The 26,897-nt window shown below is 60.2% G+C and overlaps 2 protein-coding genes across 3 annotated transcripts in view; both read left to right on the top strand.

Annotated features, from left to right (window-relative positions):
• The window catches only part of PODXL2 (podocalyxin like 2), a 40,579-nt gene extending 24,096 nt beyond the window's left edge, over nt 1-16,483 (top strand). Inside the window, exons 3-8 of the mRNA XM_055557622.1 lie at nt 5,715-6,430; nt 6,987-7,061; nt 13,138-13,294; nt 13,505-13,566; nt 15,533-15,712; nt 16,130-16,483. Coding sequence (XP_055413597.1) covers nt 5,715-6,430; nt 6,987-7,061; nt 13,138-13,294; nt 13,505-13,566; nt 15,533-15,712; nt 16,130-16,342 — 1,403 coding nt within the window. The 3' untranslated portion in view covers nt 16,343-16,483. The remainder of the gene's footprint in view (nt 1-5,714; nt 6,431-6,986; nt 7,062-13,137; nt 13,295-13,504; nt 13,567-15,532; nt 15,713-16,129) is intronic.
• Nucleotides 16,484-16,687: 204 nt separating this feature from the next.
• On the top strand, nt 16,688-21,369 carry ABTB1 (ankyrin repeat and BTB domain containing 1). 2 transcript variants are annotated; one of them, XM_055557624.1, is made up of 12 exons: nt 16,688-16,799; nt 17,729-17,791; nt 17,865-17,920; nt 18,620-18,764; nt 18,845-19,004; nt 19,072-19,117; nt 19,402-19,497; nt 19,586-19,704; nt 19,862-19,957; nt 20,033-20,200; nt 20,597-20,797; nt 20,863-21,369. In XM_055557624.1, exons 1-12 carry the CDS (start codon nt 16,744-16,746, stop codon nt 21,067-21,069), a joined length of 1,413 nt encoding a protein of 470 aa, XP_055413599.1. In that variant the 5' UTR covers nt 16,688-16,743; the 3' UTR covers nt 21,070-21,369. The 2 variants fall into 2 exon arrangements, with proteins under 2 accessions (XP_055413599.1, XP_055413598.1); XM_055557623.1 differs by having other exon boundaries at nt 19,862-20,200.
• The last annotated feature ends 5,528 nt before the right edge of the window (nt 21,370-26,897 follow it).

Raw genomic sequence — 26,897 nt, 5'->3', positions numbered from 1 at the left:
TGTGTTTAGGAAATGGTGGTGCAGGAGACTGTGGTGTTCCAGGAGACAGTGGTGTGCAGGAGATGGTAGTATTAATAGACAGTGGTGCTCCTGGAGATGCTGGCATGCAGGACTATGGCACTCCAGGAGATGGTGGTGATCAGGAGACCGTGGTGCTCTAAAGATGCTGCTGTCCAAATGACAAAGGTGCTCCAGGCACGGTGGTGTCCAGAAGACAGTGGTGTCCGGGAGACAGTGCTCCAGGAGAAAGTCAAATCTGGGAGACTGTGCTGCTCTACAAGATGATGGTGCTCAGGAGAGCCATGATACTCAGGAAACATTGTTGCTCCAGGAGATGGTGGGGTCCAGGAGACAGTGCTGATCAGTAGCCATGGTTCCCAGGAGAGAGTGGTGCAGAGGAGACAGTGGTCTCAGGAAATGCTGCTTCCCATGAGACAGTGGTGCTCCAGGAGAAAGTAGCATCTAGAGGACTGTGGTGATCCAGGAGATGGTGGTACTCCAGGAGAGTATGGTGCACAGAAAGCATTGTTGCTACAGGAGACGGTGGTGCTCCAGACATGGTAAAATCCAGGAGACAGTGGTGCTCAGGAGACATTGGTGTCCAGTAGACAGGAGTTTTACAGGAGATGGTAGTGCCCAAGAGACAGTGGTGCTTAGGAGAGGATGGTGTCCAGAGATGGTGGTGCCCAGGAGACAGTGGTACTCAGAGCATGGTGGTATTGAAGGGAATATGGAGCTCCGGAAGTCTGTGGTGTTCACAAGATTTTGTTGCTCTCAGAGACAGTGGTGCTCAGGAGAAGGCAGGTCCAGGATATAATGGTGCATAAGAGACATATCATTAACCTTAGATAAGCAGATGTCACCTCGTCTACAGAAGAAAGCAAAGAACTAAAGAGCCTCTTCATGAAAGTGAAAGAGAAGAATAAAAAAGTTGGCTTAAAACTCAACATTCAGAAAACTAAGATCATGGCATCTGGTCCCATCACTTCATGGCAAATACATGGGGGAAACAGTGGAAACGGTGAGAGACTTTATTTTCTTGGGCTCTAAAATCACTGCAGATGGTGACTGCAGCCATGAAATTCGAAGACGCTTGCTCCTTAGAAGAAAAGTTATGACCAACTAGACAGCATATTAAAAACTAGAGACATTACTTTGCCAACAAAGGTCCATCTAGTCAAAGCTATGGTTTTTCCAGTAGTCATGTATGGATGTGAGAGTTGGACCATAAAGAAAGCTGAGCGCGAAAGAATTGATGCTTTTGAACTGTGGTGTTGGAGAAGACTCTTGAGAGTCCCTTGGACTGCAAGGAGATCCAACCAGTCCATCCTAAAGGAAATCAGTCCTGAATGTTCATTGGAAGGACTGATGCTGAAGCTGAAGTTCCAGTACTTTGGCCACCTGATGCAAAGAACTGGCTCCTGGAAAAGACCCTGCTGCTGGGAAAGATTGAGGGCAGGAGGAGAAAGGGACGACAGAGGATGAGATGGCTGGATGGCATCACTGACTTGATGGACTTGAGTCTGAGTGAACTCCGGGAGTTGGTGATGGACAGGGAGGCCTGGCGTGCTGCAGTGCATGGGTCGCAAGGAGTCTGACACGACTGAGAGACATTGGTGTCCAGTAGACAATGGTGCTCAAGAGGTGGTGGTATCTAGGAGACCATGGTACACAAGAGACAGTATTATGCATGAGACAGTGGTGATTTAAGAGATGTTGATGTCCAGGGGACAGTGGTGCTCAGGAGACGTTGGTTTCCAGGACATGATGCTTTTCCAGGAGACCGTGGGTCTCCAGGAGAGAGTGGTGCTCAGGAGACCATGGTGCTCAGGACGCACTGTCACTCAGGAGACAGTGGAGCTCAAGAGAGAGTGCTGCTCAGTAGACAGTGCTGCCAAGGAGACAGTGGTGCTCAGGAGACACTGGTGTCCAGGAGACTGTGGTGCGCAGCAGACAGTGTTCTGCATGAGACACTGGTGTTCCAGAAGATGGTAATGTCTAGGAGACCATGGTGCTCAAGAGAGTGCTGCTCAGGAGAAAGTGGTGATCAGGAAATCATGGTTTTGAAGAGATGGTACTCAAACAGCCTGTGGTGCTCAGGAGATATTGTTGGTCTAGAAGACAGTGGTGCTTCAGAGAGGGTCAGGTTCAGACAACAATGGTACGCCAAAGACAGTGTTGCCCAGGAGACTGGTGCTCAGGAGACAGTGGTGTCCAGGAGACCATGGCACACAGTAGTCAGTGTTCTGCATGAGACTCTGGTGCCCTAGGAGATGATAGTGTCCAGGAGAAAATGGTGCTCACTTTACAGTGCTTGCCAGGAAGCAGTGGTGCTCCCGGTTATGGAGGTGTCCAGGAGACAGTGGTGTTCAGGAGATGGTGTTGTCAATAGATAGTGGTGCTGCTGGAGACAATGGTGTCCAAAAGACCATGGTACTCAAGGAGGCGGTGATGTCCAGGAGACTGTGATGCACAGGAGACAGTGTTCTGCAAGAGACACAGGTGCTCCCAGGAAAGTGATGTCCAGGAGACTCTGGTGCTCTAGGAGACGGTGGTGCTTACTAGACAGTGCTGCCAAGGAGCCAGTGGTGCTCCTGGAGACAGTGGTGTCCGGGAGACTGTTGTGCTCCAGGAGATGGTGGTGCTCAGACAGTGGTGCTGAGGAGACAGTGGTGTCAAGCACACAGTACTTCAGAGGAGACAGGTGTGCACGAGACAGTGTTGCTCTAGAAGAAAGTCATGTCCAGAAGACCGTGATGTTTGAGGACACAGTGGTACTCCAGGAGGCTACGATACTCAATAAACATTGTTGCTCCAGGAGGCAATGGACTCAGGACAGTGGGTTCCAGGAGCCGATGGTGCTCAGTAGACAGATATGCTCCAGGAGACTGTGGTGCTCCAGGAGGTGATGGAGTACTCAGGAAACATTGCTGCTCTGGGAGACGGTAGACACAGGAGACGGTGGGGTCCTGGTGACGGTGGTGCTCCAGTAGAAATTGGTGTCTAGGAGACTGTTATGGTCCAGGAAATGGGGGTGTTCCAGAAGACAGTGATACTCAGGAAACGTTGTTGCTCTGGGAGACAGTGGAATCAGGAGATGGTGGAGTTCAGGAGACAGTGTTGCTCAGTAGACATGGTGCCTAAATGACAATGATCCTCCAGACACTGGGGAGTGCTGCAGGAGACTGTGCTGCCAGGGGACTCTGGTGGTCCTAGAGACAGTGCTGTGCAGGAAACAGGGGTGCCCCAGGAGAGAGAGGAGTCTAGACACTGTGACGCTGCAGGACACTACGGTGATCCAAAGATGGTGGAATCCAGGAGACCGTGGTGCACACAGACAGTGGTGTCCAGGACGCGCGTTTGTTCAGGAGATGGTGGTGTCATGAGACTGGCGCAGTGTGCTGAGTGAGGTAGTGGTGGTGGAAGAGAAAGTGGAGGCCAGGAGACAGTTGTGTCCAGGACAGATGTTGGTTCAGAACACAGTGGTATACTGGGTACAGTGGTGTTCAGGAGACAGTGGTGTCCAGGAGAGAGATCTGTCCAGGAGAGAGAGTGCTCTGGGCACAGTGGCATCCTGCAGACAGTAGCACAGGAGACGGGTGTCCAGCATAGAGTGGTGCTCCAGAAGACAGTGGTGCTCAGGAGACACTGCTGCTTCGGGAGACCATAGATGGTTGGATGGCATCACCAATTCAATGGACATGAGTTTGAGTAAGCTCCGGGAGTTGGTGATGGACAGGGAGGCCTGGCGTGACAGTTCAGAGTAAGCTTCCCTCAGAATTTTGAGCACACCTCTCCTTCTTGCAGTCTAGTGTAGTTGATTAGAAGCCTGATGAGAGTCTGTTCCTTGTTGCTTTGTAGGCAGCCCATTTGTCCCTGAGAGCTGGCGTGTCCTGAGAGTGAGGCTGGGGGTGAGCCCGCCACTGTTCCTGTCCACGACCCTTCCAGCCTGAGGGCTCCTTCTGTGAGCCTGGACTCGGGGTGTTTCTGTCTTGTTGAAGATCACAGTAACTAGACCTACCGACACTGATCGCCTTTACTCCTTAGCTTATTTCCCTTTTGCTTTTGCTCTGATGACTTTTCTTCAAGCTGTTCTATCAAAAGTTCACATACATTGAAATGATTTTTAGTTTCCAAGAACTGTTCTTTTACTTAATTTATATTTTAGTTGAAGGATAATTGTCTTACACAGTTTCGTTCTTTTCTGTCAAACCTCAACATGGATCAGCCGTAGGTCTACACACGTGCCCTCCCTTTTGAACCCCCCTCCCATCTCCCGCCCCGTCCCCCCCTCCAGGTTGGTATAGAGCCCCTGTTTGAGTTCCCATTCCCGTTGGCTCTCTAGTTTACATACGGTGATGGAAGCCCCCATGTTACTCTCGCCGCACGTCTCGCCCTCGCCCCCGCTCTCCCCATGTCCGTAAGTCTGTTCTCTATGTCTGTTTCTCCATTGCTGCCCTGCAAATAAATCCGAGACCTTTTCTTTTTAAAAGACTGCTTGCCTTTGTTACCCTGCTCTTGCTTTAGGGAAGTGGTGTGTCTGTCTTTCTGAGGCGCTAGGATGAGTTGCAGCGTTGTCTTCTGCCCTCTGAGCTTTGGGTTCTGTGTCCTCACTAAACCCACAGCACGCCCCTCTCCTTGATTCTGACAGTGAGAACTTCCCTCTTCCACTGCTGACTTTCCTCTTTATTCTGGTTGAGAGGTTATCTGATTCTCTGAGCTCATCTGCTTTCCATGTTAACAGAAATTTATCCGTGTTTTTAGACTTTTATTTTCATGGTGTGAAACAATTGTCTCTTTTGTCAGAAATTTAGGAGGAGGAGGAGGAGGCTGAGCAGCTCAGTCAACCCCCGTAGACCTTTCCCAGCCCCGGTTCTATGGTGTTTCAGAACTTTGATGTTTATTATTATTATTACTTTTAGCTTCCATAGAATTTCTTTCTTTAAGTAGATAAATTAAGATTTTTAGTTGGAGTTTTATGTTGGTAACGTTTATTATTCTGAAACAAAGTGGGGCCGCCAATATCTGTTGCTACCTAGATGTACTCTCTGACATTTTGAATGAGTTTCCAAACAAACTGGCCTGTGCTTTTCACATCTCGTTGAGAAGACAGACGTCCCAGTCTCCAGGAGGCCTCTGTTCTCAGGGGCTGGTGGGTGAGGAAGCGCTCCTTCCCCGCCGGCAGTGGCGCTGAGAGCACGGGAAGACTCCAGACACTGGGGCTCAGCCTCTGCCCTCTGCCTCCTGGCATCGTTCAGTTCAAAGCAGGAGCGCCGGTCAGGGACGGTGGTCATCACCTGCCCTGAGAGGGTCCTCAGACTCACACGGAAGACCCCCACCCCAGCCTGTTAGGAAAGGGGTGAAGGGTCATGATGGTTTTCAGGGGAGAGTGCAGAGGAGGAGCCAGAGAGACACGGAGAGCCGGCTGCCAGAGCGGGGCGCAGATGGCCGCAGGCCCGGTCCCTGGGGCTTGTACACTGGGGCGGGGCGCACCACGTCGCTCCCATGAAGGAAGTGAAGGCCAGCCTGGGGCTCGTCCCCCAGCCCTGTTTGTCCCCTCCAGTCCAGCCTGTTGCCCACGCCTTTCCCACGTGACCCACTGTCCACCGACCTCCCCACCATCCCCCTGAGACTATCCTGGATTTTTTTATCATCTGCTCAGCAAATCCATGAACAATGAAGCTCTGGAATGAAATCTCCCTCTCTGTCCACAGATTACGCTTTTCCGGACCTGACTGAGAAGGCGGGTCCCACGGACAGCACGGGCCAGAATCAAGAGACACCGAGTCTCGCCTCCCCGCTGCCCGGGGTGGACCTGGTGGGGCCGCCCTGGCACGTGGCTCCCGGAGAGGAGGAGGAGCAGCTGCTGCCAGTGACCGGACCCCAGGAGGGTGCCCGAAGGCAGGCCGTCGGCTTCCTGCCGGCGGGCAGCAGCCGGGCCCCGGGGCCCCCTGAGCACCGGCCCGAGGAGTCAGGGGATCAAGCGGCCTCGGGGGGGGAGGCAGGCAGCAGCATGGAGCCCAGCCTGTCCCCGCCTGGGGTCAGCCTGAGTCCGGTGACCCTGAGGGGTCAGGACATGGCTGGCCGCGGGCCGGGGCCCACGGTGCTGCCGGCCGCAGGGCGCGGCGGTGTGCCTGAGGCCCCTCCGGAACTCGGCGTGGAGGCCGCTGCTGCAGCCGCGGGCTTGGCCGGCCGGCCGGGCGCAGGGCCGTCCCCCGCTTCCTTCCCTCAGACGGCGGCTCCCGGCAGGGCTGAGGGCCCTGGCAGAGATGCCCTGCAGCCCGGAGGCTCGGCCTCTCTCCCGCTGGCCCCCGGAGGCACAGAGCTGACACCTTCTTCTGTGACTCTGAGGCGAGATGACCTCAGGCAGGAGCCCCAGGAAGGGCCGGCCGAGGCAGCTCCGTCCAGAAGGCCCTGGGACTCCACGCAGGTAGAGTGACTGTGCGGGGCGGGGGCGGGCAGGCAGCAGATTCCGGGGGCACTGCTCACGGCCCATCAGTGGCATCCTCTCCACACTGGCCCGCCCACCCCCCAGCCTTCCCCCCTCTCAGTTCAGGGTCCCCCTGCTTGTCACAGCTGCTGGGGGGCACTCCCGCCAGCCCCCTCCCCCCCACAGCCCCCCACGTGTGCCGCCACCCTGCCATCCTCCCCACCCCACGAGTCACTCTCACACACCCCCAGCCTGGCCCACCCCGGCCACAGAAGAAAAGGGGTGGTCCTGGGCGGTCAGCCTGGGTGTCCGCCCACAGGTGCACTGTTCGCCCTTCAGAGCATTCCAGTTCCCTCTGCCCTGGAGCCTCTGGGCCCGCGCCTCCTGTCCCGAGAGAGCAGGTTGTGAGCTTTGGCTGGGCTGGGGGCTGTCAGTCGTGGAGGTGACGCAGCTGGTCTGCCCCCCAGCCGTCACAGCCACACCCGGCCTCGCCCTCCTCGCGTCTCCGGGGTTTCCACTCAGACTCCCTCCAGACCCCCTCTGTGTCACTGCACAGGTGATCTGCAAAGACTGGAGCAATCTGGCCGGGAAGAACTACGTCATCCTGAACATGACTGAGAACGTAGAATGTGTGAGTGCCGGTGGGTGGGCGGCCAGGCCCTGGGGGGGCTGCGGGGGACGAGCTGCTCTCACCAGTGCCTGAGAAGAGGGCTCCCTGGTTTTAAGTCCCCAGGGCTCTTTGTGCTCGCCCCCTCTGTTTGTGACTTTGTGCACAGGGTCGTGTCCCTGGGGCTCTTTGCACCCGGCCCCTCCGTCTGTGATTTTGTGCACGGGGTCGTGTCTTTGCAGGTTGCTTCTCCCGCGTATCATCAGTTTTCCACCTGCGTCCTCTCTCAGGTGTCTGCTGGTGTTAGTTTGGAGCTGTTTCCAGGAGGGCCGGTGCAGCCTGCTGGGGGGCTTCACTGACCTTCTCCGGAGGGTGGTCTGGCTGGGCCATTTGATCTGAGAATGTCTTATGTCGGTGTCTTTAGGTCCTTCTTCCTGGGTGAGTAGGATCTTGGAAAGAGGAACTTTGTCCTACCTGATGGTGTGGGGCTGGTCACCGGTGTTCTGGAGCAGGTGCGAGAGGGCTCTTGTCTGCCAGTTGGGACAGCGTGCCTGCCGGCAGTTGACTAACTGCGCTGGTATGCAGTGTGAGCCTCTCCTGCAGTTGGGCTGCAGTCTTGTGCCAGGAGAAGGGATGTTTGTCAGCTCTACAGTGTTGGGCGGGGGGCAGACGGGGGTCGCCTAGGGATGCAGTGCTTTTCAAGCAGACTCGGAGAGCTGTCTTGTTCCAGCACTGTCCTGGAGCTCCCGTCCTCCCCTTCCATCCGCCCCTCCTGTCCTCCTCTGAAGTTCCCTGGAACTCCCGCCCTCCCCTCCCGTCGTCCCCCGGAGCTCACCAGTGCTGCGCGTCCCAAGCTCACGGGGAGTGGAAGTGTCCGTGTGACTGCATCTCAGCTCTGCCCAGGCTGGCTCAGGACCTGCTCTCTGGGCTCGCTGAATTGGGAAACGGACCCGCCATCCGCCCACTTCTGGTGCCCGAGTGTGTGGCTTCTGTCTCCTCTGTTGATTTGTTGTGGCTTTGTCTTCGTGGTTTCAGACCTTAAAACACAACCTTCGTTCTTCTTTAGTGGGTTTGGGGCGGGGTAGTGAGAGTACATCACATATTTAATCTGGAAGTGACCAATGAGATACTCACTTCTTCCCAGCATCTTTATAAATGGGTAGGTTTTGACATCATGGGTGTGCTTTAACCCAGGGCAGTTCTTAATCTCATGTATGCTCAGTCTGTTAACTGGATAAAATGCACGATGCGAGGGCTGTGGGTCGAGTTTATTCAATGTCTGAGCACGGAGGCCCCGAGGAGCTGCTCGCAGAGAGGCACACTGAGCCTGGATGGCGTGAATTTTGGTGAAGGAGCTGCTTGCAGCCGGAGTCTCCGGGGGGAGGCTGCCGCTGGCCTTGAGGGTCTTGCAGTTCGTGACTCTAGTGCTTGGCTGCATGTGGGACAGAGCGGGAATCTAGGGCCAGCGATGTTCTTCCTCAGTGTGCGTGTTGCCCCTGCAGGGCCCAGGCATCCAGACACAGCCTGCTTCGCCCGGCTCTCCTCTCAGAGGGCTCTTGTAGTCGCGACGCCAGTGGCCAGACTTGATCCTGTGGAGCTGAGTGGCGGGCAGCCTGCTTTGTCCGCACCCGTTTGGCCAGTGAGTGCCTCTGAGCCGGCTTCTGAGCCCTTTGACCAGCCTGTGGATGTCTGCTAGCCCCTGCTCTCCTCTCGGTGCTGTTTGCTTATCTGACGGCGTCAGCTCAGTGGCGCCGCTGTGTCAGGCAGGCCTGTTGTGCAGCGCGGCCTCCAGCGCGCACGGGCTCAGGAGTTGTGGTGCGTAGGCTTGGCTGCTGTGCGGTGTTGCAGGATCTGCGTGCCCCCACCCAGGGCTCAGTGTGTCCCCTGCTCTGGAAGGTGGAGTCTTCGCCACTGGACCACCAGGGAGGCCCTGGTGTCCCTGCTTTCCGTGTAGCGGGTGCTCCAAGCTCTTCTTGTATGTCCCCTTCCTCCGACCCAGAATCGGCTTTCTCCAAGCGGCCTTCTGGCTGTTTATGGATATGTGGGGCCTTGAGACCCTGCAATTGGAGTGTGCATACATGGATAATGACGTCTAAAGTTAATGTCTCTTTTTCTTCCCAAACAACACAAAGAGATTAAAACGCTTTCTGTTTTCCCTGGTTTTACCTGCTTTGTTGTTCTTCTCATTTAATGTTTGTGCAGTTCAGTCACTGTCGTGTCCGACTCTGTGACCCGTGGACTGCAGCACGCCAGGCCTCCCCGTCCATCACCAATTCCTGGAGCCTGCTTAGACTCATGTCCATCAAGTCAGTGATGCCATCCAGCCATCTCATCCTCTGTCATCCCCTTCTCCTTCTGCCCTCAATCTTTCCCAGCATCAGGGTCTTTCCCAAGGAGTCAGTTCTTCGCATCAGGTGGCCAAAGGATTGGAGTTTCAGCTTCAACATCAGGCTTTCCAATGAATATTCAGGACTGATCTCCTTCAGAATGGACTGGTTGGATCTCTTTGCAGTCCAAGGGACTCTCAAGAGTCTTCTCCAACACCACAGTTCAAAAGCATCAATTCTTCTGCTCTCAGCTTTCTTTATAGTCCAACTCTCACATCCATATGTAACTACCGGAAAAAACCATAACTTTGACTAGATGGACGTTTGTTGGCAAAGTAATGTCTGTCTTTTTTAATATGCCATCTAGGTTGGTCATAGCTTTTTTTCCAAGGAACAAGTGTCTGAATTTCATGGCTGCAGTCACCATCTGCAGTGATTTTGGAGCCCAAGAAAATAGTTTCTCACTGTTTCCATTGTTACCCCATCTATTTGCCATGAAATGATGGGACCAGATGCCATGATCTTAGTATTCTGAATGTTGAGTTTTAAGCCAGCTTTTTCACTCTCCTCTTTCACTTTCATCAAGAGATTCCTCAGTTCCTCTTCACTTTCTGCCATAAGAGTGGTGTCATCTGCATACCTAAAGTTATTGATATGTTTGACGTCTACCTAATTAGCCATTATTATGGTGGGATTTTTTTTATTGTAGTAGAAATCCTAGCATAAAATTTACCATCTTGATCATTTTTGAGTGTACGGTTGTTAAGTATGTTCACATTATTGTGGAGCAGAGCTCCAGGAGTTTTCTGTCTTGCAAAACTGAAACCGCCCCCATTAACAGCTCCGTCTCCCCCCCAGCCCCTATTCTGCTTCCGGTCTCTGAACCTGGCTGCTCGGGGCCTTTCGTGTTAGTGGGTCGCACATGAGCTGCTTTTGCTGTGACTCGCTTGTTTCACGGAGTGTCACGTCCTCAAGGTTTATGCTGGGTGTAGCAGGTGTCAGAACTGCCTTCCTTTCTAAGGCTGAGCAGTATTCCAGTGTGCGGAAGGACCACGTTTTGCTTATTGTTCACCTGTTGACAGGCCTGTTTCCGCTGTTGTGGAGAATGCTGCTGTGAATGCTGTGGTGTGCGCATGCCTTCCCAGACCCCTTTTTGAATTGTGTGGTGTGCGCAGAAGGGCTTGCAGGCCACCTGGTGATCTTATCTGTGACTTCTGGAGGAGCTGCCGCACAGTGTCGTGCCGCAGCCACGCCATTTTCCATCGCCCCAGGCACCACGAGGAGTTGTGTGTGGGCGCAGGGCCCGGGCACTAGCTGGGGCGCTGCTGTGGCCGTTGGGGAAGGTCCCCCGCCCGGGGAGGGCTTGACAGGGAAGACAGGGCACGCCTGCGCCTGCTTGGGGGCGTCCTCACGCCTCAGGCTGTGGGGACAGCCGGGGAGGGCGGCTGTCGGTCAGGAGAGAGCCGCACAGCCTGAGGGCCACACCGCCTTCCAGACTGTTCCTCAGGGAGCCTCCGTGTGGACTTGTGATGCCATGAATCAACCCTGCGTGCTTCTGAACGTGACAGAGGGGGGTCCTCGAGTGTGGTGTTCTGTCCCGGCTTCTCGCGCTTCAGCTCCTGCTTTCGGGAGCCTCTGTGTCCTTGCGCGTGTGCGTTCACGCTTGTCCTCTCTCTGTCCTTCTGGCTGGCGGCGGGCCTTTGAGGGGCTTCATTCCCAGGCTGCTGTGGGTCTGCTGCTCTGGAGGCTCTGGGGTCTGCACATTGGCGGGCGGGCACCGGGCACACTCTGACGGGCGCCGCGGGTCACCTTGGCCGGGTGCTGTCCAGCAGCTTCCCACGGTGGCCTGGCAGTTGCTCCTCCGCGGCAGCGCCTGGCGCTCGGGGGCTGCTGGCTGTCTGCGTTGTTTCCCAGTTTAACCATTTTGCAGGCCTCACTTTGTGGATTACTTTGCTTTTCTCTGATGATCAGTGAGATTGAACGACTTGTCATACGTGTTTGAGCCTCTTTTCTGTGAAGTAGCTCATCAGATCTTCTGCTCACTTGGCAACTGGGCTGGCTGACTTCGTTTATTGATGTCTGTAAATCATTTATGCATCATGGATGTGAAGCCCCCGTTCTGTGTATATGGTGCGAGCGTCTCCTGCTCTGCGGGCTGCCTTTTGACCCTCTTGATAGAACCCTCTGATAAGTGGAAGACCTTTTTTTTTAACTTCACCATAAAATAGTCCAACTTACCAATTTTTTTCCTTCATGGTTAGGAATTTGGGGTCCAATTTAGAAATCTTTGCCCACTCCAAGGCCATGCTTGCTTCTGAAAGCTTTCCATGTAAAATGCACCTGAAATGGACTTTGGTGTGGGTATGAAGTATGAGTCCAGGGGTGGTTTTCTTTTCTTGGGACACCCAGTTGTCCCCGCACCTGTGGTTGAAAAAGTACTTTTAACCCTCACAGAAAGTCTGCCGTTTTAGGACCAGTGCCCACATTCTCAGATGGGAAACTGGGGCTCAGAGAGGAACAGTGTTTTGCTAAACGTCACAGAGCTGACAAGTGGCAGAACCGAGATGTGAACCCACACAGGATTCCAAAGCCAGTGCTTTGCCCTCAGTTCCCATCTACAGAATGCATGGTGCGAAGTTAGGCTGAGCCAGCCGGCCTCCTCGCGGTGACCCTGTGGCTCTCGGGCTTGAGCCCGCCAGACATGTGGGCCCCGAACACGTGAGGTGTGCTCAGGCGGTGTGCGACCCTCACCCACGAGGGGGCCCAGGACACACGCCCCGCTCGGGCCCCGTGCACACATGTACACGAGCGCGTGCGCACACACACGCCGACAGTGGCAGCCGTTCCGGGGGCTGGGGCTTCCCTCTGGCTCACTCAGGCATCTCCAGGCACCAGCCTCTCGCGAGTCTGAGGCTGGTAGGAGCCGTGCCTGGACGTGCCGTGACAGCAGGAAGCACGTCGTCCTGCGGGTGTGACAGCCTCGCCGCTTAGCCTGGGCTCCAGCAGAAGGGTTGGGGCCCACACGGGTGGCAGCTCCAACACCGGGCGCTCGAGAGAGGCAGGAGCCGGGGGTGGCGACCGCCCGTGTCCGAGAGGGGAGGGGCTGCTGGGGGGCACCACCAGGCCTGGCGAGGGTCTCTCCCAGGGGGCCCCATGGGGACAGTGACTGGCTGGGAGTCAGGAGCAAGGCCTCCTGTGCGTGCTGAGTTCCTGTTTGCCGCCAGCCGCTTGGTCTTAAGTTGTGTAATTCCCTGTGCACAAGGGGAAGGAGACCTAAGCAGGAGAGGAGTGTCAGGTGGGAAGGAGGTCTCCCCGCCCCCACCCCCGCCCCCAGCCAGGGCCCCAGAGCTCTGGCGCCTCTACTAGTCCTCCCGCTCCCGCTGCAGCCCACCAGGGCACAGACGTCCTCCCTGACTCCCTGACTTTGGGCCCTGTCTCTGCAGTGAGGGCCGGCCTGGGGCGGCTGCCTGCCCCCTCTCCTCCGGCTTGTCCCAGCTCTCTGTCACCTGCCGCATGTGGCCCCTCGGGCCCTGTGTGGGTGCATCTGTTCCCCCAGCTCACCTGCGAGTAGCCCTAGGCAGGCCCCATGCTCGCCCTCCTGGGGGCGAGAGGCCAAGGCAGGACTAGGTGGACTCGGGACTTGCACCCCCGCCGTCCCCCGTGGTCCCCGGGGCTCCCGGAGCAGCCCCTCTGGGCAGCCCCCACGGCCCTTTCCAGGTGGGAGGGGCTCGGGGGTGCCACTCCCAGCGAGTGAGACTTCTCTCCGCCCTCAGGAGGTGTTCCGGCGGCACCGGGGGCTGCAGCTCCTGGCCCTAGTGGAGGGCGTGCTGCCCCGGCATGGCCGCGGCCGCCATGGCGCCTGGCACATCTCCCTGAGCAAGCCCAGCGAGAAGGAGCAACACCTGCTGATGGCGCTGGTGGGCGAGCAGGGTGAGCGGGGCGAGGCTCGGGGCTCTGCAGGGCCCACCTCGTGGGTCATGGAGAGGTGGGGTGGGGGGGTGGGGGGCGGATCTGGTCGGGAGGACTGCAGGCCTATGTGCCGCGTAGGAGGGAGGGGCTGCGGGGGCGCAGGCGGGGGTCTGAGGGTCAGGGGTTGAGCGCCTGGCGGCTACGGCTGTGCTGACGGTGCCCTCTGCACAGGCGTGGTGCCCACGCAAGACGTGCTGTCCATGCTGGGCGACATCCGCAGGAGCCTGGAGGAGGTAAGAGCGCAGGGTGGTGGAGGCATGGCGGGGCGCGGCCTGATCCAGCCCCCGAGGGGCATGGAGTCACCCGCAGCCGCCTTGTGAGCCACGTGAGATGGCAGGTGCGGACCCAAGCCACGGAGCGGGGTGGTCAGGAGAGGGCGCAGAGCAGAGGGAGCCTCGGGGGTCTGGGAGGGTGGGTGGCATTCCCTGGGTGAGCAATGGAGAAGCACCGTGTCTGCTCAAGGAATCCTGCAGAGCCTGGTGGACGAGGGAACACCACACGTTCCCAGAGGCGTGGGAGGGTCACCATGCGCTCCTGGGGACCTGGGCTGAGGGGACAGGCTGGCAGACACCCCCCCGCCCCGCCGGATGCACCTTTACTTACCTCCCCCCTTGAGGACAGCCCGTGTCCTCCAGGCCCTATCCACTCACGGGCATCCAGGCCCTTATCAATCCCCTTCATGCCCACGGGCCTGGAGTGTCCACGGCAGAGCTGAGGTACGCGTGCCGTGGGCCCCCCTCCTATCTCCTGCGTGCCAGGCCGAGAAGGGCGGGGCCAGGGAGGCTCCGTCTTGCTGTGGGGCTTCTCGATAAGCGCACGGAGTGCTGAGGGCCAGACTGGGTTCTCCCTCGGGCTCATTGCCAACCGGGGTTGTGAGCAGGAAAGAAGCCCTGTTGAGTCCTGCTGGTGCCCATCTAGATGACAGCAGAGAGGAGATGCCCCCACCCAAGGCACAGCCGGGCTCTGCCGCAGACGTCCCATGAGACACCATGTCTGCACCACCTGGGGGCGGGGCTGGCTGTGAGCTGTGGGGTTCATGACAGGGCGGGGCTGGTGGGCTCCGCCTTGTGTACAGGCCCTCCTGCCTCTTCCCACCCAGGGGTCTGGGTCTTCTGGCTTTACCAGACGCTTCATTCAGATGGATTTGGCAGAAAGGCACACTGGGGCTTTATTGTTGTTTTAGCAAAGAGTACTTTTGTAAAATATGCATGTGTTGTTTTCTTGGCCCCACTGGGTCTTAGTGGCCGCGCTTGTGATCTCCAAGGTTGATGACCGTGTGCAGGATCTAGAGCTGTGGCATGACGGGGGTTTAGTTCCCTGACCGGGGGTGGAACCCGGGCCTCCTGCATTGGGAGTGCTGAGTCTTAGCCACTGGACCACCAGGAAAGTCCCTGGGCTGGGTCTTTGGAAGTACACAAGTGGGCAGATTTTCACGTGTGCATTGGTGGTGAATCCAGCAGGAAAAACTGAATCTTGATAACGTAAAAAGTGGAAAAGCACTGGAAATGCACAGGTCATTCACAGGAAGAGGAGCTGATTCCTGGCCTTGGAAAGGTCTGCAGCAGAAAGTGGCCCCCCGGGTCTCTGCTCTGCAGGCGGCACCCCTGCCCACCCCGGCACCTGTCATTTGGGGTTGGCACCTCACTTTCTCTGCTCCCGGGGCCTGAGACGCTGACTGGAGAGAGTCAGGGGGTAGGGGCGGGGGGGGCACATCAGCCGCTTGGCCAGGGCCGGCTGCCCCGCCGAGACAGCGCACGGTGTGGGAGCGCTGGGCAGCTCAGTGACACTGGTGAGCATCCCAGCGGGAGTAGGAGGCTGGGGGCAGCCCAGGACGTGGACACCCACCCTAAGGTGGGAACTGAGTTTCTGGAGCCTGGTGGGGCAGGTGTGCAGTGGAGAAAGTGCGCAGGCCCCCAGCTGCCCTGTCTGCACCCACGTGGGTGGGGCAGTGTGGTCTGTGACAGCCAGTTCATGGCGGCCTCTGGGGATTGGGCACCCCCAGGTGGGCGTGGGGCCGGACATCAACCACAGTTGCGTCAGAGCCACTGCAGGCCTGCTAGAGGAGTCTGGGGCCCTCCGGGAGGGTGGTGGGCTCAGGCAGGGCCCTCTCCCATCCCTGAGCCCTAGCCCTATAGGCCCTGGGGGAGCCCGGCACCCCAGGGCCCCAGCTAAGGAACCGGGCCCCTCCCCCACCCCCAGATTGGCATCCGGAACTACTCCACCACCAGCAGCTGCCAGGCCCGGGCCAGCCAGGTGCGCAGCGACTACGGGACGCTCTTTGTGGTGCTGGTGGTCATCGGCGCCCTCTGCGTGGTCATCATCGTGCTCGGCCTTCTCTATAACTGCTGGCAGCGCCGGCTGCCCAAGCTCAAACACGTGGTGAGCCGGCCGGTGCGGGCGGGGCGGGCCGGGGGCTGCCCTGGGGGGGTGCCCGCAGGTCGGCCGTCTGAGGCTGTGTTCTCGGGCTGGGAGGGGGTGGCTGCAGTGAGGCGCCTGTGCAGAGGAAGGCACCAGCCTCCCTCAGGCGCTGGAGGTGCAGGGCGTGGGCTTTGGGCCGCAGCCCCAGGAGGAACCCCTTTAGAAGGCGTGGGTGGTGAGAAAGGGGTCCGCTGCTGTCCGGGGGTGGGGGCCCTGGCTGCTGGGTGGGAGGCTCAGGGGTCATCTGAAAGGGTTAGAGCTGGGGAAGCCGCGGACCAGGGCCTTGCGTCGTCAGGGTCCGCGGGGTCAGGGCCGGCGAAGGGCCGGGGTGGGGGCGCGGGGTTCGGCGCGCTCGTCCAGCGGCCCGTCCCGCCGCAGTCGCACGGCGAGGAGCTGCGCTTCGTGGAGAACGGCTGCCACGACAACCCCACGCTGGACGTGGCCAGCGACAGCCAGTCGGAGATGCAAGAGAAGCAGCCCAGCCTGAACGGCGGCGGCGCCGTCAACGGCCCGGGGGGCTGGAGCGCGCTCATGGGGGGCAAGCGCGACCCCGAGGACTCGGACGTGTTCGAGGAGGACACGCACCTGTGAGGGGCTGTGCCCCGCCCGGCCCTCGGCGCAGGGCCCCCCGCTTTCCCTGACTCAGGACGCACCTCGGCCCCGCCCCCGCCCCCGCCCGACGCCCCTCGAGGCCGCCCCGGGACCCCATTAAAGCCGTCCGGAGAGCACGCCGGCCCGCGTCCCCTGCGCGACTCGTTCTTGTGCTGGGCGGGGGTGAAGGGGCGGGTGGGCTGCGGGCGGGGCGCCGCCTCCCCCCTCGCCCGCCTCCTGCCCTCTCGGCCCTCCCCTCCTCTCGGTCCTCCGGTCGCCAGGCGCCGCTAGGGAGCGGGCGGGGCGGGCGGGCGGCGAGTGTTTATATCCGGAGGGCGGGGCGTGTTGATATCCGGCGGGCGCCGCCGCCCGAGGTGGCTCGGCGTCGGGGCATCTGTGCCATGGATACCTGCGATCTGTTCTCCAGCTGCAGGAAGGGGGACGTGGGCCGAGTGCGGTGAGGACGCGTGGTCCCCGCGAGGGTGCGGGGGCGGTCCACGGAGCGCCCGCTGGGGGTTGGGGGAGGGCACGGGCCGGCCCAGGCGTGGATCCCCGCCCCCAGCCGGCGCCCGGGCTCCAAAGCAGGGCCCTTCTGGTCGAGGAATTCCTCCGAGCGGGGACGCGGGTGCTGGCGTGACTTGTCCCGGGGTTCCGGTGAGCTTAGGGTTAGGACTGTGACGCGGACGCCCGGAGGAGGAGCAGAGGGTGGAGAGAAGGGAAGGGCCCGGCGGTCAGACCCTGGGGGCGGGCCTGGGACCCCCGGCGTGGCTACTCTGATGAGCCACGGACCGGTGCTGGGAACGTCTGGGGCCGGAGTCAGGCTCCGGTTGTCGGAGAGCCTGGGCGCTGTCAGCGCCGTCACCGCGGCCGCGCCGGAGGGGGTGCGGCTTGCTTGGGAGGTGAGGTGCCTAATGTTTCCCTTCTCCGTCTTCCCCTGGAGCCCTCCCCGGGGCTAGTCCCGACTTTCGAGTCCTGCTGTCTCGCTAGGCTCCTCCCCAGGTCGGGTGCCACTTGGGGTTTACTTGGTAGCCTCCAAAGCCTGGTGCTCTTCAGAACACACTGGGTCCCTCCTGCCTGGGCATCCTCAGTGGCCCTCCCTACCCCCGCCCGCCTGCCGCCCACCTTCTGGAGTCTGTCACTTCACTCCCACGCCTCCGGGACCCTGCAGGCCTCCTGCTGGGCGGACCCTCCGAGCGCTGTCAGCCGGTGCTCAGCCTCTTCCGCGCTGAGGCCCCTGAGGCCTACACTCCCACGCCCACACCCTGACCTGGCTGCTTGGCCTTCAGCGCCTGTCCTGCTCTGTCTCTGCCTCACCTGCCCTCACCGGGGAGGCTTCCCTCCTTCCCCTCCCGCAGGTCTTATCTAACCCCCATCCCCTCTGCCCAGGTACCTGCTGGAGCAGCGAGATGTGGAGGTGAACGTGCGGGACAAGTGGGACAGCACCCCGCTGTGAGTGCCGGGCCAGGGGGAGGCGGGCGGGTGGGCGGGCGGGCCTGACGGCGCCCTTGCCCCATCCCCTCAGGTACTACGCCTGCCTCTGTGGACACGAGGAGCTGGTGCTCTACCTGCTGGCCAACGGTGAGTGCAGGGTGGGCACGTTCCTGCACCCCTCAGGGGTGCTCTCAGAACCGGTCCCCGACTCCCATCTCCGGGGCCCAGCTCAGCATCTGCCCAGAGCCCGGGAGGCCAGTCTGACCGGGGTGAAGTCCCGCAGGGCCTCCCAGCCACGCCTCCCGCGAGCTGGAGAACCTGGCTGTGTCCGAGCTGCCCCGTGAAGTGTGCCCATCTGCCCCCGGCCTGCCCCCGCAGGTACCACTGCTTTTCCTCGGGGCCTGGCCATGTGCCGTTCCCTCTGCTCGGCTGGCTCTTTCCCAGGGGTTCGCTTGGTTCAGATCCCTGCTCCTCGTCTGCCCCGGCGCCTCCATGGCCACCCCGTGGCAGCTGCACCACATCCAGCCTTCACCTTCTTAGTTTTCTTCAGAGCCCCTGACCTCACTTGCTAGCCTGTGTGTGTTCCTCTGCCCCTTGAAGCCCCGTTTTCTGCGGACAGGGGACCTTCTGTCTGGGGTGTCTCCCCGGGGCCCAGCATAGGCCAGGCCGGCCTCCAGGGTGTCTGTGCTCAGTGGCGTGCCTCTGGGGCCTGGCGGGGAGGGTGCTGGGGGCAGGGCGGTCCCGGGGCCCTGTGTGTGTCTGTGTGTGGTGGGGTGAGCAGCTCCCCGTCCCCAGCCGTGGCGGGCAGTCCCAGGCCCCGCTGACGGGCAGCTCTGCCGCCCTCAGGAGCCCGCTGCGAGGCCAACACCTTCGATGGTGAGCGCTGCCTCTACGGCGCGCAGAGCGACGCCATCCGCCGGGCGCTGCGTGACTACAGGCAGGTGACGGCCTCCTTCTGGCGGCGGGACCTCTACTACAGCTTCCTGCTGCGGTGAGCCTGCCTGCCGGGGCCTGTGGGGGCGGGCTCTCCGCTGAGCGGGACTCTGAGCACACCACTGGCCCCGCCCACAGGCTCCTGGAGCAGGGCCTCCACAGCGACGTGGTCTTCGTGGTGCACGGCAGGGCCTTCCGGGCGCACCGCGGTGTGCTGGGCGCGCGCAGCACCTATTTCGCCCACATGCTCGACACCAAGTGGAAGGGCAGGAGCGCGGTGGTCCTCAGGCACCCCCTGGTGCGTCAGCGGGCGCGAGGGGAGGCGCGCCTGGCGTGGCCGTCCCTGACCCTGTCTCTGCCCACAGATCAACCCCGTGGCCTTCGGGGCCTTGTTGCAGTACCTGTACACAGGTGAGCCGCGCTCGATGGGCAGGGGCTAGGGCAGCAGACGTGGGCTTGGGGCCGCCGTTTCCCTCTGGGGCTCGTCTGCTGAGGCGGGATGGTCCAGCTGCCTCCTCGGTCAGCTCGTCCACCCACGGTCTGAGGCCCTCTTGCTGTCCTGGGGCCTGAGAGGTCGGATGGTGGCCCTGTAGCCAGTGGTTGGGCAGATGGACCACCCACCTCCTGGGGGTTTGGGGGGCAGCCGAGGGCTTCCTCAGTCCCTGAGTCTCCCCCTGTGCTGCCCCCACACCCAGGCTGCCTGGACGTCGGCGTGGAGCACGTCAGCGACTGCGAGCGCCTGGCCCGGCAGTGCCAGCTATGGGGCCTGCTTGGCGGCCTGGAGGCCAAGCGTGAGTGGGGCCGTTCCGCCCTCAGGCCCTGGGCTCGGGCGGGCACCTGCGGGCCGCCCACCCCATGAACCCGCGCTCTTCCCCGCAGAGGCGTCTAAGCCGGGCGTGTGCATGAAGGTGCTGACCATCGAGCCCCCCCAGGCGGACCCGCAGTTGCGGGAGGACCTGGCCCTACTGGCTGATTGCGCCCTGCCCCCTGAGCTCCGGGTAAGGCCCCGCCCTGGGCTGCGGCTTAAACCCAGAGCCTGGCGCTCTCGTGTCTAACTGACCCTGGAGCAGCGTCACCTTCCAGGGTGAGCTAGGAGGGGCCCGGGCCGGGCGCTCTCCCTCCTGCCTGCCCTGAGGCTGCCCCGCCTCCCCCCAGGGCGATCTCGGGGAGCTGCCCTTCCCCTGCGATGGCCTCAGCAGCTGCCCTGACGTCTGCTTCCGTGTCGGCGGTTACGACTTCCTCTGTCACAAGGTACGCGGCTTCTCCTGCAGACGCCCGCCCAGCCCTCCTCCCGGGGCAGCCCCTCCTGAGCCCAGCCTCCCGCAGGCCTTCTTCTGTGGCCGCAGCGAGTACTTCCGGGCCCTGCTGGACGACCACTTCCAGGAGAGCGAGCAGCTGGAGGCCTCGGGCGGTCTCCCGGCCGTCACCCTGCACAGCGTCTCGCCCGAGGTCTTCACGCACGTACTGTACTACGTGTACAGCGACCACACCGAGGTGCGTCACACGTCTGACTGTCGAGGGGAGTGTGCGCCGTGTGGGCTGCTCCTCCAGCCAGAGCGCGCCGGGACCCCAGGATGCCCTCAGCTGCCCCGAAGGCAGCCGGCGTGCGTGCAGTCACCGTCACAGAGGCCCCAAGAAACAGCGGCTGAGGAGGAGGGCTTCTCCTCTGCGGTGACGCCCAGGGCAGGGACAGCACCCCACCGGGAGGGCTCGGGGGACAGCACCCTCCGCAGGCTCCCGTCACCGCCACTCCTGGACAAGGGGACGCCCAAGCAGGGGCCTGCCCAGCAGCAGCAGGCGCCGGTCTCAGGGCCCAGCCAGCCTGCGCTGTGAGCCCAGGGGCCCCGTCTTCAGTCCCCAGGCGCCCTCCCTCACCCTCTGTCATTGCAGCTGCCGCCCGAGCTGGCCTACGATGTGCTGAGCGTGGCCGACATGTACCTGCTGCCGGGCCTGAAGCAGCTGTGTGGCCGCAGCTTAGCCCAGCTGCTGGACGAGGACAGCGTGGTGGGGGTGTGGCGCGTGGCCAAGCTGTTCGGCCTTGCGCGCCTGGAGGACCAGTGTACCAAGTACATGGCCAGGGTCATTGAGAAGGTGAGTGTGGGCCCCGGGCGGCTGGGCCTGGGTGGAGGACAGACCCTGATCCGGCCTGTCCACAGCTGGTGCAGCAGGAGGACTTTGTGGAGGCCGTGCGGGAGGAGGCCGCGGCTGTGGCCGGCCGGCAGGAGACGGACTCCATCCCGCTGGTGGACGACATCCGATTCCACATGGGCAGCCTGGTGCAGACCTGCCATGCCATGGAGCAGGCTGCACAGCGCCTGCGGGTGCTGGAAGAGCTGCTGGTGTCCATTGGCCTGGACTGCTGACCGCTGCACACGGGGCCGTCGGGGAGCCGGGGTCATCCCAGTGGCTGCAGAGGCTCCCTCCACTCTGCCTGGGGCCCCGAGAGGCTCACCTGGGGATGAGTCCTTTCTCAGTACAAACCAGCCCCCGAGCTCCGGGGCTGGATACCACTCAGGGCATCCTGGAGTGAGGGTCTCTGAGGGCCTCCCTCCTTCAGCCCCCGCCCCTCCTGCCATGTCTCCCTGGGGAGCTGGCTTCTTTGCACAGAGCCGCCATGAGCGGGCCAGAACGTCAGTGTGGCAATAAAGCTTGACTTCACTGTGGGAGCCTGTGTGCCAGGACTGGCTAGGGGGCCTCATCAACAAGAGATGGTGTTGGCTGGGACCCTGAGACCTGCCTGCCGGGGCTGGCCCTCTGCCAGCCAGGCTCCTCTTGCTGAGGTCAGCCTGTCCCCCGCCCTTGGGGGCCAGGGCGGGCTTGGAGGAGCCAGCAGTTGCTTCCCCGGCGACGAGGGGAGCCGTCTGCGATCTGGTGCGCACTTAGTGAGCCCTGCTGTTCTTACCGCCGTGGGGCTGAGGACAGAAGCCACTGTCTGTCTGACCTCAGCCTGGAGCCCAGCTCCCCATGCCTGCTTCTAAGCGAATGGTCGAATCAGTGTTCAGACATGTTACTGGGGAAAATGATCTGTGCATTCTGTCCCAAGCCTGGATCCCAGCAGTGTTCACATCTGGGGAGGAAGGCCAACCACCAAGACAGGACGCAGTGGCGGGGGAGCAGCTGTCGGTAACACGGAGTGTAGCAGCAGCTTGTGGCCCCAGGAGACGGCCTGGCGGCGCGGCACGGGCCACAGGCAGGGATGCTGCTCGGTCGTCCCAGGGGGCCCGGGGCACAGCCATGGCCGATGTTCCTGTGAGAATTGTCGGCATTTGGGTCACTAATGACATTAAAATATCGCTTATCTTGATTACCCAGGTTTTCGGTGCTCCTTAAGTTTTGTGCCCAAGGCAGGTGCTTTACTTGCCTCACCCTAGTTCTGGCCCTAACCCCAAAATAGTTCTTACTCCTTCTGTAGTAGCCTTCCCACCTGCAGGAATGAAGGCTTTGGGTGTGTGCTTTGTTCCACCTGGAAAACTGCCTAGCGTTCAGGTCCCCGTCTCCCTGCAGCAGGCTGAGGAGGGGCTGGGGGCGGCAGAAAGCTGGGCATGCAGTCCCAGGGCTAGGGGCCGCCCGCCTTCCTGGAGCACAAGTTCTGAAGGCATCAGCAGCTCTCACCTGGGTAAGGTCTGAACCGCAGCCTCAGGTGGGGACAAAGGAAGAACCTTCTGGAAGCCTGGCTGCGAGTCCCTTTGGCGACCTGTGCCACGGCAGCTGGGCCCTGGGCTGGAGCCGCAGCGCCCGTCCTTAAGGTGTGTGCGGGGCGGCGCTGCCAGCCCCCAATGCCGGTGTGTGTCCCAGGGTCCTGAGGGGCCCCTGCAGGAGTGGGGTCCACCCACTGAGGCTCACTGTGCCCTTGCCGTGTGTGTGGGGGGGGGGGGGGCGGGGCGGTGTGGTGCCACCAGCCCCCAACGCTGGTGTGTATCCCAAGGGTCCCCAGGACCGTGGGCTCAGCCCACAGCTTCGCGGGAACTCTTCTTGAAAGCGGAACATGCGCAGCTGGGCACGTGGCGCAGCCCTCTCCACCTGTGGGGTCTCGGACCCTTGTGTGCTCTTCCCGAGCCCTCTCAGTCAACGCAGCAGATGCCGGTCGGGCTCTGAGGGTCTCTCCTGGCACCTCAGCCCCCGTCGGGGCCCCGCCTCACCCCCCACCCGCTCACCTATGTGTCGGCCTCTGCGGGTGGACATGGCCCGGGTCTCTCTCCCTCAGAGCCTCAGGTGCACACCTGGCTCCTGCCCCAGCTCCCCTGCCCTCAGCTGCGGCCAGGCCCGCAAAGGACGGCTCTGATTTAGAGCCTGCAAAGCCCTCTTTCCTCTCCGCCCTCCCTGCCGGCCGGGAGGAGTACGCCCTGGCAGGAGCAGGAGCTGGCACGTTGGTCCACAGGCAGGAAGCCCTGCGCTTCAGTCAGGACCATGAGGGCACGGGAGACAGGTGCGGCTGCCCCCGCCCTCCCGTCCCCCCAGCCTGCCCCGTCAGGGGCTGTGTCAGCCCGGGCTCCAGCCAGGGCCGTGGGCGCCGCCCAGCAGCTGGGCTTGGCGTTGCAGCCGCTGGATGCACTTCCTCACACACCGTCCTGGGGGCTGCTGCCCTCAGAGCCCAGCCCCTCCGATGGCCCCTCCCGCCACCCCTTCTGCTCTCGCCTGGTGCTCCATCGGCTTTTCCTGCCCTGCTGCCCTTGGGCAAGCCATGTCACCCCACCTGGTTCTGGGAGCAGCTCCCATGACCGTGGGGCACAGGCTACGCAATAGCCCTCAGGAGGAGTGTCCGTGGGGCAGGGACTGCCCAGGAAGACTGCCCACGACCCACACCCCAGGGAAGCATTTTCATATGCTAAACAGGGATTAGTGGTCACACCATCTCCCAGAGTAGATACGGTCTGAAAGCAGTGCAGGCCACCACACCAAAGTAAACCAAACCAGCGATAGGGACCAGCGTACGGGTCTCCTGCCTCAGTTCTGACTGCCATACAGAAGGGCGGCCCACTCCATCGGACTTGGGAGTGGGTCGTCTGTCCTTCAGGTCCACACGCCACGCGGGGGGGCCTCTGCCTGGGGGCAAGGCCAGCTCTGGCCCCCAGGGAGCCTGCCCCACGGCGAGAACAGCATCAGACGTCATCTCAGGAGAGCAGCCAAGGCTGCAGAGTAGAGACAGCCTGAGCCCACCTCCCACGAGCACGCCGGCCGTCGATGGAGAAAACCAAAGCCTCCCTGAGATGACCTGCCGCTGACGACATGAAGAAGGAACCACAGCAAGACGGCGGAGTCCCCCAGCCTGGGGGAGGTGACGCTGCAGAGCATCCCCCGGGACTGAGCGCTGGGAGCCCACCCTGCTCCCCATGTGGGGGTGTGACCCCGGGGCCCCCGGAGCATCTGGCTGCGAAGGCGTGAGGCAGAGACCCACAGACTCAGACTAACACGGCCGCACAGAACCTCACGCACACCGAGCCGGGCAGGAGCCTGGGCCGGACCTACTTGCTGCCCGCGGAGCGTCTCCTGCAGAGACAGGGCAGCCGGGGCTCGCCTGGACACACACTGGCCCCGTGAACACGGCCTCTGGGCTGAGATCTGGGCCCATCAGACCCAGAGCTGGGAGACTCAGTCACACACCCCGGGGCGGGGTCACAGCCCCAGCTGGCAGCAGACAGGCCACCTTGAGACCCCCCTGACCCCCCTAGTGGACACGGCCCTGCCCACCAGACGGCCAGGACGTAGCGCCGTCCACCCATGGGGCTGGGCGGGCGCTGGGCCTGCCCTCCAGGGAGGCTGCTAGGCCAGCCTCGCCCACCAGAGGGAGACACCCAGCCACGGAAACCAGAGTCTAAACTGGACAGCTACATGTAAAAGAAATCAGAACGTTCTCTAACACCACACACAGAAACACACAGAGTGGATTAAAGACCTACATATAAGCTGGCGACTGTAAGACTACTAGAGGAAACAGGCAGAACTCCCTTTGACATAAATCACAGCAGTATCTTCTTGGATCCATTTCCTAGAGTAATGAAAATAAACGGGACTTACAAGCTTTTGCACAGAAAAACAAGCCATAACAGGAACAGACAACCCACAGAATGGGAGGAAAGACTTGCAAACAAGATGACTGGCAAGGGATTCGTCTCCAAAACACACAAGCAGCTCCTAAAGCTCAGGATCAAAACAACAAACAGTCCAATCAAAAGAACAGGCAGGGATCTATATAGACATTTCCCCAAGAAGACATACAAACAGGCAAGAGGCACAGGAAACGCTGCTCAGCATCACTAACAGAGACATGCGAATCAAAACTGCAGTGAGGTATCACCTCACACTCGTCAGGATGGCCCTCATCAGAAAGTCTAGAAATAGCAAATGCTGGAGAGAGAGTCGAGAAAAGGGAATGCACCTCCACTGTTCATGGAAATGTGAACTGGTGCAGCCACTACAGAGAACAGTATGAAAGTTCCTTAAAAAACCAAACGTAGAATTACCGTATGACTCAGCATTACCACTCCTGGGCACACATCTAGAGAAAAGCACAATTTGAAACATGCAACCCAGTCAGTCTTCATAGCAGCACTGCTGACAGCAGCCAAGGCTGGAGACGAGGCGTCAGCCGAGGAGTGGGTGCAGACGATGCGGCACGCGCGCTCTGCAACGGAAGGCCGCTCAGCCGTCAAACGCTGCCGTCTGCAGCAACACGGACGGGCCGCTCAGCCGTCAAACACCGTGCCGTCTGCAGCAACACGGACGGGCCGCTCAGCCGTCAAACACCGTGCCGTCTGCAGCAACACGGACGGGCCGCTCAGCCGTCAAACACCGTGCCGTCTGCAGCAACACGGACGGGCCGCTCAGCCGTCAAACACCGTGCCGTCTGCAGCAACACGGACGGGCCGCTCAGCCGTCAAACACCGTGCCGTCTGCAGCAACACGGACGGGCCGCTCAGCCGTCAAACACCGTGCCGTCTGCAGCAACACGGATGGGTGTGGAGACTACTCGGTCACACACAGACACCTATCGCTTCTATGTGAAATCTTTAAAAAATGATGCAAATGGACTTACAAAATACAGACTCACAGATTTAAAAACCATGGTTATCAGTGGGGAATGAGGGCAGGGATAACTTAGGAGTTTGGGTTCACACAGATACACGACTACACACACAGCAACCAACAAGGACCTGTGTGGTGCTGCTCAGTGCTCGCTGATGACCTACAAGGCAAAGGAGCCAAAGAAGAAAGGGCGCCTGCAGACGGAAAACCGAATCACTCAGTTGTACCCCTGAAGCTAGCACAACGCTAAATCGCTTATGCGCTGCGTTAAGTTGCCTCATTTGTGTCTGACCCTCTGCAACCCCACGAACTGTAGCCCACCAGACTCCTCTGCCCAGGGGATTCCCCAGGCAAGAATACTGGAGTGGGTAGCCATGCCCTTCTCCAGGGGATCTTCCCGATCCCAGAGATTGAACCTACATCTCAGGTCTCCTGAATTGGCAGGTGGGTTCTTTACCACCAGCGCTGCCTGGGAAGCCAAAACACCATCAGTTCAGTTCAGTTGCTCAGTCATGTCCAACTCTTTGCAACCCCAAGGACTACAGAGTCAGACACAACTGAGCGACTGAACTGATAAGGTTTTTGGCAAAAGCTATGTTCCCATGTGGAAACTTCTGAAAGAGATGGGAATACCAGACCACCTGACCTGCCTCTTGAGAAATCTGTATGCAAATCAGGAAGCAACAGTTAGAACTGAACATGGAACAACAGACTGGTTCCAAATAGGAAAAAGAGTACGTCAAGGCTATATATTGTTATATATTATTTATATGCAGAGTACATCATGAGAAACGCTGAGCTGGAAGAAGCACAAGCTGGAATCAAGATTGCTGGGAGAAATATCAATAACCTCAGATATGCAGATGACACCACCCTTATGGCAGAAAGTGAACAGGAACTAAAAAGCCTCTTGATGAAGGTGAAAGAGAAGAGTGAAAAAGCTGGCTTAAAACTCAACATTCAGAAAACGAAGATCATGGCATCCGGTCCCATCACTTCATGGGAAATAGATGGGGAAACAGTGGAAACAGTGTCAGACTTTATTTTTGGGGGCTCCAAAATCACTGCAGATGGTGACTGCAGCCATGAAATTAAGACGCTTACTCCTTGGAAGGAAAGTTATGACCAACCTAGATAGCATACTCAAAAGCAGAGACATTACTTTGCC

Source organism: Bubalus kerabau, chromosome 20 (assembly GCF_029407905.1).
Source record: "Bubalus kerabau isolate K-KA32 ecotype Philippines breed swamp buffalo chromosome 20, PCC_UOA_SB_1v2, whole genome shotgun sequence".
Taxonomy (NCBI): domain Eukaryota; kingdom Metazoa; phylum Chordata; class Mammalia; order Artiodactyla; family Bovidae; genus Bubalus; species Bubalus kerabau.
This window is presented reverse-complemented; position numbering and strand designations above follow the sequence as displayed.

Bases quoted from the DNA above. Each gene is read 5' to 3' on its own strand.
- ABTB1 (XM_055557623.1), top strand. From the start codon at position 16,744: ATGGATACCTGCGATCTGTTCTCCAGCTGCAGGAAGGGGGACGTGGGC. The intron at 16,800-17,728 runs GTGAGGACGCGT...CCCTCTGCCCAG, and splicing joins GGGGACGTGGGCCGAGTGCG to GTACCTGCTGGAGCAGCGAG. The intron at 17,792-17,864 runs GTGAGTGCCGGG...CCATCCCCTCAG, and splicing joins AAGTGGGACAGCACCCCGCT to GTACTACGCCTGCCTCTGTG.